The sequence below is a fragment of the Neolamprologus brichardi genome, chromosome 13, assembly GCF_056152115.1.
Source record: "Neolamprologus brichardi isolate AB-2024 chromosome 13, ASM5615211v1, whole genome shotgun sequence".
Classification (NCBI taxonomy): domain Eukaryota; kingdom Metazoa; phylum Chordata; class Actinopteri; order Cichliformes; family Cichlidae; genus Neolamprologus; species Neolamprologus brichardi.
The window spans coordinates 13063950-13080274 of NC_142116.1; the positions used below are offsets into that span (position 1 = coordinate 13063950).

The 16325-nt window shown below is 38.8% G+C and overlaps 1 protein-coding gene across 3 annotated transcripts in view; it reads left to right on the forward strand.

Annotated features, from left to right (window-relative positions):
• The window catches only part of slka (STE20-like kinase a), a 21585-nt gene continuing 5260 nt past the window's right edge, over nt 1-16325 (forward strand). Inside the window, exons 1-15 of one of the 3 annotated variants that reach the window (XM_087850183.1) lie at nt 1-630; nt 3571-3735; nt 6150-6198; nt 6683-6832; nt 7794-7866; nt 8192-8386; nt 8603-8684; nt 8822-8953; nt 9112-10284; nt 10381-10511; nt 10996-11119; nt 11422-11601; nt 13059-13151; nt 14754-14825; nt 15826-15955. In XM_087850183.1, coding sequence (XP_087706309.1) covers nt 481-630; nt 3571-3735; nt 6150-6198; nt 6683-6832; nt 7794-7866; nt 8192-8386; nt 8603-8684; nt 8822-8953; nt 9112-10284; nt 10381-10511; nt 10996-11119; nt 11422-11601; nt 13059-13151; nt 14754-14825; nt 15826-15955 — 2899 coding nt within the window. In that variant the 5' untranslated portion in view covers nt 1-480. The remainder of the gene's footprint in view (nt 631-3570; nt 3736-6149; nt 6199-6682; nt 6833-7793; nt 7867-8191; nt 8387-8602; nt 8685-8821; nt 8954-9111; nt 10285-10380; nt 10512-10995; nt 11120-11421; nt 11602-13058; nt 13152-14753; nt 14826-15825; nt 15956-16325) is intronic. The other 2 variants (XM_006783751.3, XM_006783752.3) reach the window with 2 other exon arrangements.

Here is a 16325-nt window from a genome sequence, read left to right on the forward strand (position 1 = left end):
GCTGCGATAGCAGCTTGATGCTAGTCCACTAACTTGTGTGTGGTCAGTCAACCTAAGCATGAGGTCCGTTGACTGCGTTTTCGTGTTGGTAACGTTATACGATTAAATAAAATATTCTGTCGAAAGTGATGATACGGTAAATATTTTTTTCCGCTTCGTTTAATTTTGTTCGCTCAAAACGGAAACACGAGCCTTTGCGGAACAGCTAACTCTTCTCTGTATCCCTCATCTCCTCCTACAGCGTCCTGTGAAGGCTGCTAGCTATGATGTGACTGTGATATCCGCCGTCGAGGGAAGTTATAATTGACATTATCATAGCTGAATGGCTAAAGCACCGGTCTGCCTGGCTTCATTTAACGCTTGAATGCTCTCATTTCGATAGCCTTTTGAGCTCCGCGTCGGAGGGAACCGCTATAGTTTCTTGGCGGAAATAACCGAAGAGAGCGTACTCGCGGTGCTGTAGTTCACACCTAAAAAAAGATGTCCTTCTTCAATTTTCGCAAGATCTTCAAACTAGGGCCGGATAAGAAAAAGAAGCAGTATGAGCATGTACACAGAGACGCCAATCCTGAGGAGATATGGGAAATTATTGGGGAACTGGGAGATGGAGCCTTTGGGAAAGTGTACAAGGTAAGTTGACGTGTTACGTTACATCCGCCTTTGGTTTTCTACATTTCTTTATAGACTAGCTTCAGTTGTTTCGCATGTTGCTGTCTAGAGGTCATAAGCTGTAAAGCTGACAGCAATGGTTAGAGCTCTTGTTTGGGTGACATTTTCCAACCTTGGCCACCTAACCCTCAGCAAATAACATTTGTTTCATATAAATCATGCAGGAATTGACTAACTGCTAATATGGGATCTTAAACTCAATTAGTTTTTGGATATTTTCTATTTAGGAGGTTTAGCACAGGCTTTCTGTCACTGCCGGAGTATAGACATGACTTGACCAGTGAGTTGCACTTGGGGTTGGTTAAAAACTGATAAAGGTGTGGTCCGCATACAGAATCAATATGGCCTCACATGTGACATGTTGGATTATTTGGGGCTGTGACATGTCAGGACAACCACAATAAATAGTTTAAACTAATAAAATGACAGAGCAGGTGCAGCCAGACTTTTAAAAACACACACACACACACACACTTTATGCTAATTACTGTGACAGGTGCACAGCTGGGTTTAAATTAGGGCAGTGGTTTGTCACATCTGGTTTATTGTTTTCACCAACCCATATATATATATATATATATAGGAACTGTACATGTCACACTTGTATAATCATACAATTTAATGACATAGAACAGTACCTGTTTATTATTTTGTTTAGGTTTGTTTTCCTGCTGACTTAGAAAGTCAGGTATGCTTTCCAATTGTGTAGTTTGTTGGTGTATGGTTGGGCTACATGGAAAAATATTCAATGCTGTGTCCTCCAGCTGTAATCTCTGCTACTTTACTTACCTTTCCAGGTTATCTCTGCAGGAGTTTGCTCTAGGCTGAGAACACCCTTTAGAAAAAGTTAATGTTTGTGTACTTGTAGCTCAAGTAGAGGTTAACTTATTTTTTTTTAACATAGTTTCTTTTAAATATTTTTCAATGTATATAACTGTTTTAGTAGATTAGTGAAAATTAGTTTCCACAACCTTCCATGCCTTCATGCCTCTTTTTGTTTTGGCACTAATCCCTGTTAAAGAGCTTTCTTTCTCTCTCTCTCTCTCATTGTGAGCTACTTAACGCTGTTCCTTCCTGGTGCTCTTGTGTTCAAATAATGCAGCAAATGGCCCATAAATCTTAATTTGTCTTCACTTATTTCCTAGTCTTGTTAGCTGATTGGCTACACGAGATGAGAGCCAAGAAATACTTGAGTGCCGTCTCACACCAAAGTATACAAAATATACACCTGACTCCCAGTTATCACTTGTGTGAGCTCAGGTGGAGATATCTTTAATCAGGCCACATTAGTATGAAAGCACACTGTGCTTTCATTTGCTACTTCACAGGCGTCTGGCAGCTAACTCCTTTGGGTGGGGTCGCAGAGTTTGCAAGCAACATGTGAATCAGCTGTTCAAGTGAGGTCAACCGGAAGAGAGAGAATTCTTAACTAGTAGATGAATGTATTACATGTTAAGTGTTTCATAGACACTTTTAGTACCGCAAACAAACTGCTTATGTAATTCTTTCCATGCAATGAGTCATTTTTTAAAAATTTGATCTACCTATTCAAAGATAGACCTCTACAGGTGGTGCGATATGGGAGTTTTCATTTATCATTTATCTATTTATTCACATTCAAGGTTGGGTTTTTTCTGGCTCAGAATGGGCCTTTAGGGTGTTACTATACACGTAAGCATGATGGTCTGCAAACAAAAAGTCTATGTTACCTTATTTAACAGAGGTACATACATTTTTGCGGTTACTTTTACTGTTACTGTTTTTGGCTGTTTAACAAACACAAATATATTTAAGCTTCCATAAATTAAACTCCAGAGTTCAGATAAATTTTTTCTGACAGACAAAAATGTATTTATTTATTTAATGAGGTAAAAACATTTGAATAACCAGTGCTGAACTGTCAATGATTATTATTTACAAAGAACCACAAAGTTTGCTCCCTCCCTCTTAAACATGATATTAGCACTCCTGCGCTCTCATTTAATTCATCAAAACAGATCAACATTAAGCATTTAGCACATTAAAACGTCATGTTCATGATGAGCAAAGGCCACAGGCTCTTCTTGAATGAGTCAAGTGACAGACAAATTATGGCGTCTCTCTTCACTGTAAAGCTAATATGGAATCTGCATGTAAGCGATGGCCTGCGCCTGACAGGCATCAGCCACTACAAAGGGAAAAAGAGGCAGGGAGTGTGTCAGGTCAGAAGAGTGTAAATATAGGGTCTGACACACTCTGCTGCAGTTGGTCTTTACACTCCCTCCCTTTTCTTTTTCCCTAACTCCCTGAGATTGTGTCTGTATCCATAAACATTAGGCCCTAGGCTGGCTTTAAAATAACTTCCCAGTGCTTTATTTCACAGGTTCAGTGATCATTTTTATTGGTCTCCTCGGTGCAGCTCTATCAGGAATGAGAATTTAGGGTTTGAGTTGTACAATAAATGGCACAAACCTGTTAAATCATATACATATTTGGTATAATAATCACTGCAATGAGTGTGACGGAGTGAGATCAAAGAAAAAAAAGAGGGGAGGAAAAGGAGTGGAGGAAGTGAGCAAGCGTTGCAAGATCGGCCTGTGTTTGAGTAGCTCAGAATGACAGGATGTGTTGTAATTTTTTTTTCTTTTTTTATCAATGTTTGACAAAGAGTTGTCTTAAGTCTCTGAAATGAGCTTCTTGAGATACAATCTTCTGTAAGCTGCGTAATTTATATTGCTCCAAATGGCTTTTTTCTTAATGTTGATATTCTTCCGTAATTCCGTACAAGTTACAAGTTGTTGCTCTGTAAAATTATGCTGAGCAACATTTTGCTTATAATTAGCATGATCCTTTCCCGTTTTATACACTGTGTGCTGTAAGGATATACTCTACAATTTATCATTTTGTCAATGTTGCGTACAGGCACAGAACAAGCAGAATGGGACCCTGGCTGCTGCTAAGGTTATCGACACAAAGACTGAGGATGAACTGGAGGATTACATGGTTGAGATTGACATTCTGGCCTCCTGCAACCATCATCACATTGTCAAACTGCTGGACGCTTTCTACTTTGAAAGCAAACTTTGGGTAAGTTTGTCAGTTTCGTGCTGGGAGGAGTGTCTTTCTCCTCATGTAATGCTGTTTGATCAGAAGCCACCAAGACAAAGAAGCAGTGAAGCATGAAGAGACAGAAATTCATTATAAGGCACCATTCATTATGCTGTTTCTCACAGGACTTTCAGATCATTCGACTGATGGGTCATGACACTAAACTTTTCTTATTTCTTCAAGAGTTAGAATGGGTCATATGACAGTAAGCAACAGAGGCTAATACACGACTAGGACTGCATGCTTCACTGGAGTACCTGACTGCTTAGAAGTAATAGGCCACTACTGAGAAATGCATTATCATACTTTATACATCTTCCTATTTATAATGAGGGATTTGTGTATTTAGTGGAATACTCCTCAATTTGGCCTTATTCCTATCTCCCTCAAATCATAACCAGTGTGCACAGTGTCTTTTATAATGAGAAAGAACATATAAATCTCTGAACACAGCCCCTCATCTTCATCCTGGTGTTTTACTGTGAGCACAGAGTGCAGCTTTAATACATGGTCAGTAGATCTCATTGTGTGCAGTAAGAGGCCCCAGAGCAATTAGGTCCTAGCAGGGGGTGTCATGTGACTGTCCCTTGTGGACTGGCCACAACCATGGGAAGATAATGGAGCAGTTTTGGTGGCTGGAGAAAGTGCCTGTGAATAATTCAGAGCCGCATGCAGGTTGTCCCTCTGGCCTTTGAGTTCAAATAGCATGATGAATGTGTAACTGCCTACATTTAGCTTGTGCCGGGTGTTGAGTTAATGTATAATATGTTCATTAATTTTCTACAAAGGAAATCTGTTGCTAGAAAACAGATGTTTACTTTGACTTGTGTCTACAATCAGTTTTTAGTTTAATACACACCTGTAAACTATAAAAGAGATGGCATGCCAAACGGGAAGAACCACTTTGTTTCTTCCTTTTGTTTGAATCACTGAATAGAGGGTGGTGCTCTGTTTGTAGCTTTGATTGATTTTTGTATCATCTGATACCATGAGCTGCCAAGCAACGTGCAGGCTAAGCCAATAATGATGAAGTACTGGTCGGGTACATTACATCAGCTCTTACAACTGAGGTCAGAACCTGTGCAGCTTTACATCCTAGAATAGGGGAATGAATGTTCCCATGGTAATGTCATGTGCATTAGTTTTATTTAGTTACCTCTCTGGAACCCAAAGAATCACTGCACTTTATGAAAATTATTGCATATTTGATGAGGTCACTGATATTTCATCTTAAAATATCAGCTTGAAACTTGTAATTAAGTAGTTAACTGGCACTATTTTATGTTGATATTTGTTGTTAAAATATCCCCTATAAAATTACACAGTTTTATATTTAAAAGCATCTTCCCTCTTTGTTTTTTCTTCCCTTGGGGAAATTTCTTCCAAGCTAGAAATGTCCAATTAAGGAAGACTTGCACCCAACGATTTATTTTCATTCAAAGTGTATTTTCAAAGCTTTTAACATGCACATATGTGCATACTGTTTTAAAAATGAGTTTTATCCCTACAAAGATGGCAATAATGGATGTCTTCCTCTTACTGTTGACAGAAGCACAGTACTGTGAAGAAATGCTTTAGGCTTAAAGGGATCATCACAGAAAACGTTTTTAAATATTGTTGTTTCTATAAAGTATAAGTGTATAAATTAGTACATATTTAGACTAATGACAAACCCTCATTTAATTATTAAAACCTATAAACCTTTATATATAAACATATAAGCAAATGTTAAACATTTTAGAAATATTGTATTAAAAAATAACATTCATAATGCAAGTTATTAAGTATTTTAAATAACATGTCTTCTTAACTGGCATAGTATGGAGAGACTCATGTTCACTTCCTGTAAGTATTGCCCCTTGTACATAAAAATGTGCAAAGGGATTTTCTTGTGTAGTTCTTCAGTATTAATGCAGCGGTTTAGTTTAAAGCGTGCTTGCTCATCCTAAATCTACATGTTCAAACTCTTCTGCAGTGTTTACCAAAATGAGGAAATCGTTTTTCACTAGGATCTGTGATGAAACATACATAGTATGTGTAAAATATTTACATGCATTTTGCACTAAACATTTTTCTATACTTTTAAGAAACAATTTGCATTTTGTACTATCAAGTTCAAAGCTTGAACTTCTACAGATATTTCAGTTCAAGAAAGACTAAAAGACAGACGCATGTAGAATGGAAACCAAAAGACGTATAGCTCAGTATGGCTGATTGGCGTCTTGATCTCTACAGTATAATCAATCTTTTCAATAAACATCATGTTGTTCCAGCTTTTGAAAGTCGCAAATTCCTTATTTAATCAAGTCGTGTGCTGCAAGGGTAGGTTAAACTGGGACTTTATTGCATTATATAAGTGTATTACTTAATGTTCTTTTGTTCTACCATTACAGATTCTGATAGAGTTCTGTGCAGGCGGTGCTGTCGATGCCATCATGCTGGGTAAGTCCCTCATTCACTAAAGCAAAAAAAGAGTAACACTATGAAGTTCTGCAGCTTTTCTCCATCCTCTAATGCCAACTCTTTTATTCCATCCAGAAGCCTGTACTGAAGGATTTTTCCCCCCTCTACTAAGTTGGCAAAGCAATTCCAACTGTAATTATTGTAGCTCAGGTTTCAAGAAGCAGTTAAAGTACTTCTTGTTCATGCACTTCCTCTGTCTTGTTTTGAAGCCTAAAGAAACACAAAACCACTCATTTTAAAATGCAAATTGCAATGACAAAAGAAGATGATAATAAATTCACTTCACTATTCAATGTTGATTCATTATGACTCGCCTAGATTTGTCTAGTCATATGTGCTTGCTGATGTAAAGGTGGAGATGACCCATTTTGTGCTTGTATTTGTGTATAACAAAGCCTACAGCAAAATATTCGCTGGGAAAAATTGGGACTTTGGAATTTTCTCTGTGCATGTTTGTCCTTAGAGTTGGAGAGACCCCTGACTGAGCCCCAGATTCGTGTGGTGTGTAAGCAGACTTTGGAGGCCTTGGCTTACCTTCATGAGAGCAAGATCATCCACAGAGACTTGAAAGCTGGGAATATTCTCCTGTCCCTGGATGGAGATGTAAAACTGGGTAATTGTGTTGTTGTTTTTTTAACCATTTCCTGTCTAATTTACTAACAAAATGAAATATGAGAGGTTATTCTGTTAAAAAATACTAAAATCAACTAAATGTTCTCGCAGAATCAGTTTTTTGTTTTGTATTTTTTACAATAAGCATGTTTAATGAAGTACATAGGTTTGGTTTGAATCTTAAGTACACGACTTACTTACTTGGGATGAATTTGTAACAAAACGGGGGGGGGGGGGGGGGGGGGTCTACTAAACTCACTTTAGTATTATATTCATTCTTTGATTTGTCCTTGGCTCTGTATTAAAACAGCCGTTGAAGTATGTTGTAGATCTCTTTGTAGCTTGACTTTGGGGTTGGTGGTGACAGTGCAGCACTGTGGTTTGTTTACACATAAAAATTTAGTGAGTCATCATTTGGCATCAGGTTCAAAAACTTGGAGAACAAAGTGATGTGCTTGCTGTGTGGGGTTTTTTTTGTTTTTTTTTAATAGTCTACCTATGTATGCGTTTTGGTGATGCATAATGTTTCAGAAGTAAGAGTATTCATGTTCATGTTGTTGCTGCAGCATCCATAGCTCCTGGCTGCCTGATGATTCATGTTCTGTAGGCAGAGGGTCATGACGGAGCCTGGCAAACAATAATTATCAAGCCAGTCACCAGGGACTTAATGATAGATCTCCTTTTCCCTCTAATGTGTGCATACTGTAAGTGATGCAAGAAAAGAGAGCAGGCTGAAATAACTGCACAGGTAACACAACAATGATGGACCCTAAGAGCATTATGAAAGGGAATGTGAGGCTTTTCTGCTCACTTTGGGGATAAATATTATAAGTGTAAAGCACTCTCTACTGTGTTTTGTTTTGGTAGAAAATGCTATTTTCTATTCTAGTCTCACAGGGTGTCATTTTACAGTTTAGCTTAATTCATTGATGAAAAGAATCATGATTTATTTCTACTTTCAGCTGACTTTGGCGTGTCTGCTAAAAATACCAAGACATTACAGAGAAGAGATTCTTTCATCGGCACTCCATATTGGTGAGTCACACTGCCTGCTTGCAAGAGGGCACTCACCTCTTAGTATTTGATAATTGTCTCAGACTGTACCACAGCTAAGGTGACAGTGGGGGGTTTTGTTGTTGTTGTTGTTGTTGTTGTTTTAAATCATCAAAAATGTGGGATAACAACTCATTTGAAAAAATCTATGTATTAAACAAACTTTCTATTTTATATTCCTTTCCTCCTGGAAAATAAGAGCATTGACCCTTAAGAATTAGAAGATATGCTGAATGACCTCATTTACCTGCATTCCAAAATGTGGGTTATTGATTGGTGGCTCTTACTGACTGATTGAATTTCGCAGGATGGCTCCAGAGGTGGTAATGTGCGAAACTTCCAAAGACCGTCCATACGACTACAAGGCCGACATCTGGTCCCTTGGCGTAACGCTCATAGAACTGGCACAGATTGAACCGCCCAACCATGAGATGAATCCCATGAGAGTGCTACTGAAAATAGCCAAGTCCGAGCCGCCCACACTCATGAATCCCTCTCGCTGGTGAGATACTGTGCTGGTGATAACTGGGAAGGTGGTGCTGGATTGTTTCCAAACAGGAGATGAGGAAATGTTGAGGGTTTGCATGTGTGAAAGCATGATAAAATATTAATGTTAAAAGGATAACTACTACTGAATTACTACATTATATAAAGAAAAACCCAGGGGTACTTACTCTGTTCTGGGACCAACAAATTCGGTCTTCTTTACCATTTAAAGGTCACCAGAATTCAGCGACTTTCTGCGCAAAGCACTTGACAAGAATGTGGACAATAGGTGGAGTACAGTACAGCTTCTACAGGTGAGCTGCAGTTGCAAACTACTATAAAACTAAGTGATGCATAAATGTCCGTCAGATGTTAATGTGTCACACTTTAAATGATTTTGCAGGATAAAAATGTTTTATCTAATGTTGATATCTTTTGTCTATATATGTAGCATCCTTTTGTCACCAGTGTAACTGACAGCAGACCTCTCAGAGAACTCATAGCTGAAGCCAAAGCCGAAGTCACAGAAGAGCTTGAGGATAGCAAAGAGGAGGAGGAAGAGGAAGAACCTGATACACCTCTGGTATGTAGTTTTTTGGGGGTATGTGTATAACAAGTATTATAGTATTTTAATTTTTTTATCATTTAGATGAACACTTGATGTTGATAGCTTCATTAAACTCATTGCTGTAAGCTTTATTATTGCTCACTGTGGACATATTGCAATTTCTGTTGGTTTAGGCTGGTCCCGGGCACAAGCGAGCACCTTCTGATGTCAGTGTGGCCAGTTCCGAAGATGACAAAGTTCCATCAACTCCTTCCACTCTTGAGGCTGTTAAAGAAAAGATGGAAGTTGAGCCTGCTGAGGACCAGACTAGTGATAAGTTATCTGATGAAGGACTTGGAACAAGTGAGGTAGACAAGACTGAGGAGGAGAAATTAAATGAGGTGTCTGATGCCAGTAATGAAGACCTGGCATCTGGACTAGTAGAGCCCAGCAAAGATGTCATCTCACATGACTCCACAGAGCCTAAACCAGAAAAGAGTCAAGGTGAAGAGACTTCTGCTGAGCAAGTAGTTTCACAGCCAGAAGAACCTGTAAATACAACAGACAACCAAGAACTTGTCACAGAAACAGAGGAGGAACAGAAGGAGACAGAAGAAAGGATAATGGGTGATGAAACTACCCAGGTAATGGAGGAAGAAAAAGAAGAAGCTGGTAAAGAAGAATCCAGAGAATCACAAGCAGAACCTGAAGGTGCAGAAAAAACAGAATCCATTCCAAGAGATGAGCCAGAGGTAGAAAAAGAAAGCAAAGAATCCGAGGAGGAAACGACTGAACCCAAACTAACAGAGGGCACAATGGAAGCCATGGCTAATGGCACAGATGAAAAGAATATGGAATCAGATGGAAGACACACGTTTATAAATGAAGACACAAAATTAAGTGTGGATGAGTCATCTGCTGAGCCTGTAGAAACAAAACCAGAAGAGAAGCCTATGGATGAGGCCCATGAGGAGTCACAGCAGCCTGAACAAGAGAGCCAGATCACAGAGGAAGCTGAGCTAAAGGAACAAGTACCAACTGAGTCTACAAATGGCATCTGTGATGAAGTTAAAGACACCCCTGAGGATTCAGTGGTCCCACCTAAAGATTCCTGTGTGAACGAAGAAGAAGAGAAAGCAACCCACGCAGATGAGAGCACTTCCCAAGATGCTGTCTCTGTCCAAGAGAGCGAAACGGATTCAGAAGCCAAGATGGAGCAAGGAAGCCCTGCTGTGATCAGGCCAGATGTGGAGAAGGATTCTGACTCTGGGAGCAGCTCTGCTGCTGATAGCAACAGCCTCGACCTCAATCTGTCTATCTCCAGCTTCCTGTCTAAGAGCAAAGAAGGGGGCTCTGTGTCCTTGCAGGTAATACAGTCTGTGCCACAATTACACCATCAGTTATTACATTATCAACACTACCCTGATTACTTGATCCTCTAAAGCATCCCTGCTTTTTGGTAGGAGTCAAAACGACAGAAGAAGACTCTTAAAAAGACACGCAAGTTTATGGTGGATGGTGTGGAGGTTAGTGTGACAACATCTAAGATAGTGACTGATAACGACACCAGGAATGAGGAGATGAGGTTCCTGAGGTATGTCTGTATCTAATCTGCTTGACATACAGTTGTTCTAAATATGTGACATGACCCATTTAACTCGCCTGCCTTAAATAGTGCTCGCTCTTTTTACAACTCCCACAGCTTTTTACAAATGCCAGATGGGTTATCTCCCGTGATGAATGCCGCATTATATTACTGTCATTTCTCATGTTGCCTTGTAAAGACATGAGGCATGTTGCTGTTACTGTGTGTACAAGTGCTGTCTGACTACTGCACGACCCTCCTGTTAGTAATATATGACACAAATGTGTATCAAAAAATTTTAAAAGATTCATCAAAGCACGAAAAGCCATAGAGTATGAATGAGTCACTAAAGTTGAAATAAACATTTAGATTTTTTTTTTTAAAGTCACTGATGTGCAACCATAAAATTCCATCCATGTTTTTGTGAAAAAAAGTATTAGATTTTTTTTTGATAAGTAAATATCATGCCCTTATATTGATATGTTCACTGCAGGCGGCAGGAGTTGAGAGAGCTTCGCCTCCTCCAGAAAGAGGAGCAAAGGGCCCAGCAGCAGCTGAGCGACAAGCTGCAGCAGCAGCGAGAGCAGATCTACAGACGTTTTGAACAGGAAACTACTGTGAGTCACTCTGGTTGTACTGCACTAGTGTGATGGGCTTTTTTTCTTTCTTCTTTTTTTGGCATTTGGCTAGCTCCTTGAAAAACTAGCAGCTTAATGTCAAATCTGGGCTAAATCTAATGCAAGTGTTTAAATCAAAGGAGGACCCTTAACTGCTAAATTTTCACAATATTGGAAACTTTAATTTGCATTAAAAGCAAAATGAAAAAACGTACAAAAAAACAGAGATTATGTAAAATGTAATATAAATATATATTGTTTTGGAATAGTCAGGGTGACCCTAGTGCGTATCGATTCTTCAGGCTAAAAAGCGTCAATACGACCAAGAAGTGGAGAATCTTGAGAAGAAGCAGAAACAGACCATTGAGCGACTGGAACAAGATCACACCAGCCGGCTCCGAGACGAAGCCAAACGGATCAAAGCAGATCAAGACAAGGAGCTCTCAAAGTTCCAAAACATGCTGAAGAACCGCAAGAAAGAGGTATGACCCTGCATGTGTCTTTCTCTGTGGAAGTGGGCTGAGTAGTACTTAAATTTGGGAGCTTGTGATCCAGAGCAGCTGCATGTGATGTGTACTGCACAAGCCGTTTAATGGTGCATGTGTTTACAACTTAGCCAGTGGCTAACCTGGCTGTCTCATACTAATCCTATGGGAGTGGTGCGCCCTGCTGTATGTGTGCAAATGTTACCCAGACAGGCTGTGCTATCCTTCTCCTAGATGCTGCTCATTCTTGTTGTTGTATCCATTATTCATCTGCCCAGAGGCTTCTGGTTGCAGCTTAAGAAATACTTTGCTCCTGGGGTGTGTTTGTTATTTTTAGAAAACTGTTTACAAAAAGTCAGGATAGTACCTTGACATGTTGATGTCTTAAGCTTGTGCTTGATGGTGCAGATGTTTTCATGCTTGGTCTTTATAAGTCTTTACTGGCTCTTTCTGTGCTCTTTAGTAGCCTTTAAATGCTTCTCTGGGTGTGCCTTTTTATGTTCTTAAGGGCAGTAGTGCTTATTGCCATCTGTTGTGTACGATGATGCCTTGGTGGTTGCCATGCTCCTCCCAGTTTGGTGCTTAGGCTACTTGTTATTGCTATTGTACTTAATGCTGTTTTACAGGTTGGCTTGCATTTGCTTTCTTGGTGTTTAGATGTAAAAATCCAAGAATTAGGCTATGGATAAGATGTGTTTTTTGCATTTTGTCATGTTGTATTGTTTATTGAAATGTACTGTTACTGTGTATTTAACTAACCATGTTTCTTGTATGAGTGTGTGAGGTTGCTTTGGTCATGGGATGGCCAGATTTGAAAGGTTTTTCCAAGTGGTGTTGGGCTTATTTGGGTCAAATAATAAATGCCTTTGGACTGACTAACTGACATGGAATTGTCTTCAATAGTGCTGCAGTATTTTTTTGGAAATCTTAAGGTCAAGATGGATAAATAATCAACAGATTCATTATTAACAAAATTATAATAATTATAAATTAAAGTCCTCTATAAATGGCAAATTGGAAGAAAATTATGTTGAACCTGTTTTATTACACTGTTAAATCTAATTTGTAATTACAAAACAATTCCAACTCAGTTATTCTATTTTTTTTCTTTTTCTTTTTTTTCCCCCACGAATCATCATGTTCATGGCTGCGAGACTTAATCGAATGCAAAGTAATGTAGGGCGAGCTGTTTTTGAGGCTAACATCTTCTGCCGTGCGCAAGTCAAATTCTTTCTTTTAACATGACTCTAACTCATGGGGGTCAAATCGACAGTTCAAAGAAACGTTAAATGCAGGAGGTGGAAATTAAGCATGTTGACTTTAAATCAGTTGGTGGCTGGATCCAGTATCTCTCCTCTCAGACTGGGCAGTGCATGACTCTTACTGTTGTTGGCCAGCTTTGTTAGATTTTCTGACTATAGAGATCAAACCGATTCTGCACATACACACTTTAGGCCATACAGGAAGTTGGACATTCACCCAAACACAAGAAAAAAGAGCTCATGAAACGCTTAAAGGAGGACCTCGCACTCCTCAACACTGCAGAGGTAAAGCGTCACCTTCTGTGTCTGGAGTATTATCTGTGTATGTAATTGCTCCCTATCTGCTATCTATCTACTACCTACTGAGCTGTATTGACTTTTGAATATATTCTCCTTCTTTATAAAACTTTTTCTCTAAGATTTTAATAATACCATGTACACGCTACAGTTAAATGGTTAGCTCTCACTGAATTTTGGAAAAAACAAATTTGTGCTTCAGGTAGAAGCTTTAAAAAAAATAGCAATTCCCTTTATGTTACACACATATATATATATGAAGATTTCTTCAGGAGAAATAAATTATAACATACAGTCACCAGTGAAGTTACATACAAGGTTTCTGACAAATGTTTTTGCTTTCATGATTTCTATTCTATGATAAAGATTTAATTTTCCTACTTTGTCACACATAGCAGTGGAAGTGTTTTATTGGACTGCATTATATTAAAAGGATTTTACAATATTCAGCCTTTTATTAAATAAAGGTAGGAGGAACAAAAAATTAAAATGCCCAAAAGGAAGCAACATCCACCTTTTACTGTTTTCCTCAGTAATGAAAAATATAATTGAACTTTGAGATTTCCAGCTGTCACCAAAAAATGAATATTAGAATCTTTATGGAAGTAAAATTTGTGGTGCGGCCACTGAACACATGTCAGTGTTAAAAATCAAATCGGGTTCTGAATATTTCTTATTTTTCCTCAGAAAATGAATCAACAAAGCAAAAGAAACACAAATTTAATGTTTTAGATTTGCTTCAAATCTGAATACTTGTTTATCTCCATCTTCACTGATATGGAAAAATCTTTTATTTTAACTGATGACTGCTCAAAACAAAAAAATAATCATTATTAGATACACTGTAAGGTTTTCTCCTTTCAAAAGTGTCCAAAATGTAATAACCATAACATGTAGTCTGCTACTCAATACTGCACATCCCACACCTGTCCATCAAGTACAAAATGTCCCACAATGCAATTCTTCATCTTTGTTCCTGACACTACATATGTGGAATTTAATTATGTAATGCTACACTTGTCAGTGGTGATCATACAGTCTGTGGTGGTGATGATGATTCAGAAGTGTCAGATCTCCATTTACCAGCTACCTCAGGCACCATTCAGGCTCTCTTAACAAAGGAGCGACTGCAGACATAGCGTTTGTCTCCACAGTAAACATCGTTACTGAAAGACTTTTTCAAACGTTGTTTTCCTGCGCTCAGTCTGAGACACACAAACAAATGTCTTCTTTTCTTTGAAAGGTAAACCTTAATTGATTTTGTTTAAAATATTCTGTAAGTCAGTAGCATGGAAAGTAACAAAACTGCTTTTTTTACCAGCTGGATTTAACAAAAATGCTAAAATTATGAGCCGCTTTGAAGCATGGCAAGACAAAGAGTTTTGACAACTAATTGATTGACTTCCTAACATTCATCCAGACCTCGCCGCGAGCCTTAAACTCACCAACAATCCCAAAGTGGAAAACCCATTCTTAATGTAGGAAGGATCTGTGTGAGTGTTGAGTGAGTGTTGACGTGAGAGATCCTCAGGCTGCTGTGTGCTGTCTGTCCCTGATCAGGGCAAGTGCGCTGTGTGCTCTCCTCCACAGGCAGTGGCCCAGGTTATGATACAGTCTTTTCAGTTGTCCTCATGCGCACTCTTCAACGCTCAGATGCAGGATGTAAGTGGCCCCCCCATCCCGCCCCGTATCTCTCCATCTCTGGCCCATACTTAGATGTGTGTGAAGTTACATGACAGGATAGTTTGTGATGGTTCAACACATGTAAGCATGGGCAACGTTGGGATTTTTTTTTTTTTCCCTTTTTGAGTGTTGTCATCACTGTGTTTGTGCAGTGGTTCTTTCTTCCTCTCCTGCTCAGTATTTTTCCTCCACCAGTTCACAAATGTTATACATCAAGTCTGTGTATTTTATATGGTATTTATCTTGTATTACACAGTTTGCTTAAGACTAGATTAAATCTGGGTTGCACCGCTGTGTGGCAGCTCTTGATGAATTCTGTCTGGATCCATGTTTGTCTTTGTCAGCCAATATAGACAGCCTGCCTTTCAGGGCAGATGAGTCACTCATATTGTGTATAAGTGGATTATGAGATCACACTTGAACCATCTTAATTTGGATTCAACTGTATAATAACAGCGTTACCTTAGTTTTCTTATAATCAAATGAGTTATATGATCAGTTTTACCTAATAATAGTTTTATAATCAAAATACAACTTACAGTTAACACTAGCTAGATAAAGTTAAATAAAATAAATAGAAAATTTGGCTTCTTATGCAATTAGTCATGCATAATGTAGGCTGGTTTCTGGGCAATGTGAATGTCACTGTAGATGTTGTCTTACATAAAACTGTGCCACAGTATCTCTACTAAACTGTTAACTTTTCTCTCTTTCTTCACTTCATTGTGGATTGTTGCCATCCATGAACTCTGAGTGTCTCTTTTGCTGAGTCCAGTTGATGATGTGACATCTTAGTGCTCTGTGTTGTACTGAATTTTGAAGTGAATGGCTAGATTACATTATTTTGCTTCAGGCAGATTCGATCATTAAGATGCAGTCTAACTGTGACACTGCTGTGCTTCCCCTCTCTACTTTTTGCTGTCTCTGAGTGATCTCCATGTCTTCCCCAGGCAGTTTCTCACTGCTCTTCTCTCCTCAGGAACAAGAGTTCCTACAGAAGCAGCAACAAGACTTGGATGGAGCTCTAAAGAAAATCATCCAGCAGCATAAAGTGGAGATTGCCACGATTGAGAGAGACTGCCTTAACCACAAACAGCAGTTAATGAGAGGTAGAAGACTCGACTCTGTTACTGCTCTGTTTTGGAGTTAATCTTTTTTAAGGGTAATTGTGTAATGTATGCCATAAGAGTTAGATTATTGAGCAACACAAATGATCACAGGGTATTTTAGGTTTACAGGGTCCTCATGTTTACCAGTTGACTTGTAATTGTGTTGTAAATCTGGTGATCACTGATTCGAATCACACTGCAGTGTTATATTCACACGAACACTGAGAACATAGTCAGAGATACCACATTTTGTGCCACTCTGTCTTAAGACTGCTGCTGTTTTAAACATGACAAAAAGGCAAACAACTTACCTCACGTATCCTGTGCAAGATTCAAGTGTCTCAAACCTCATTTTCATGCCAGACACAGA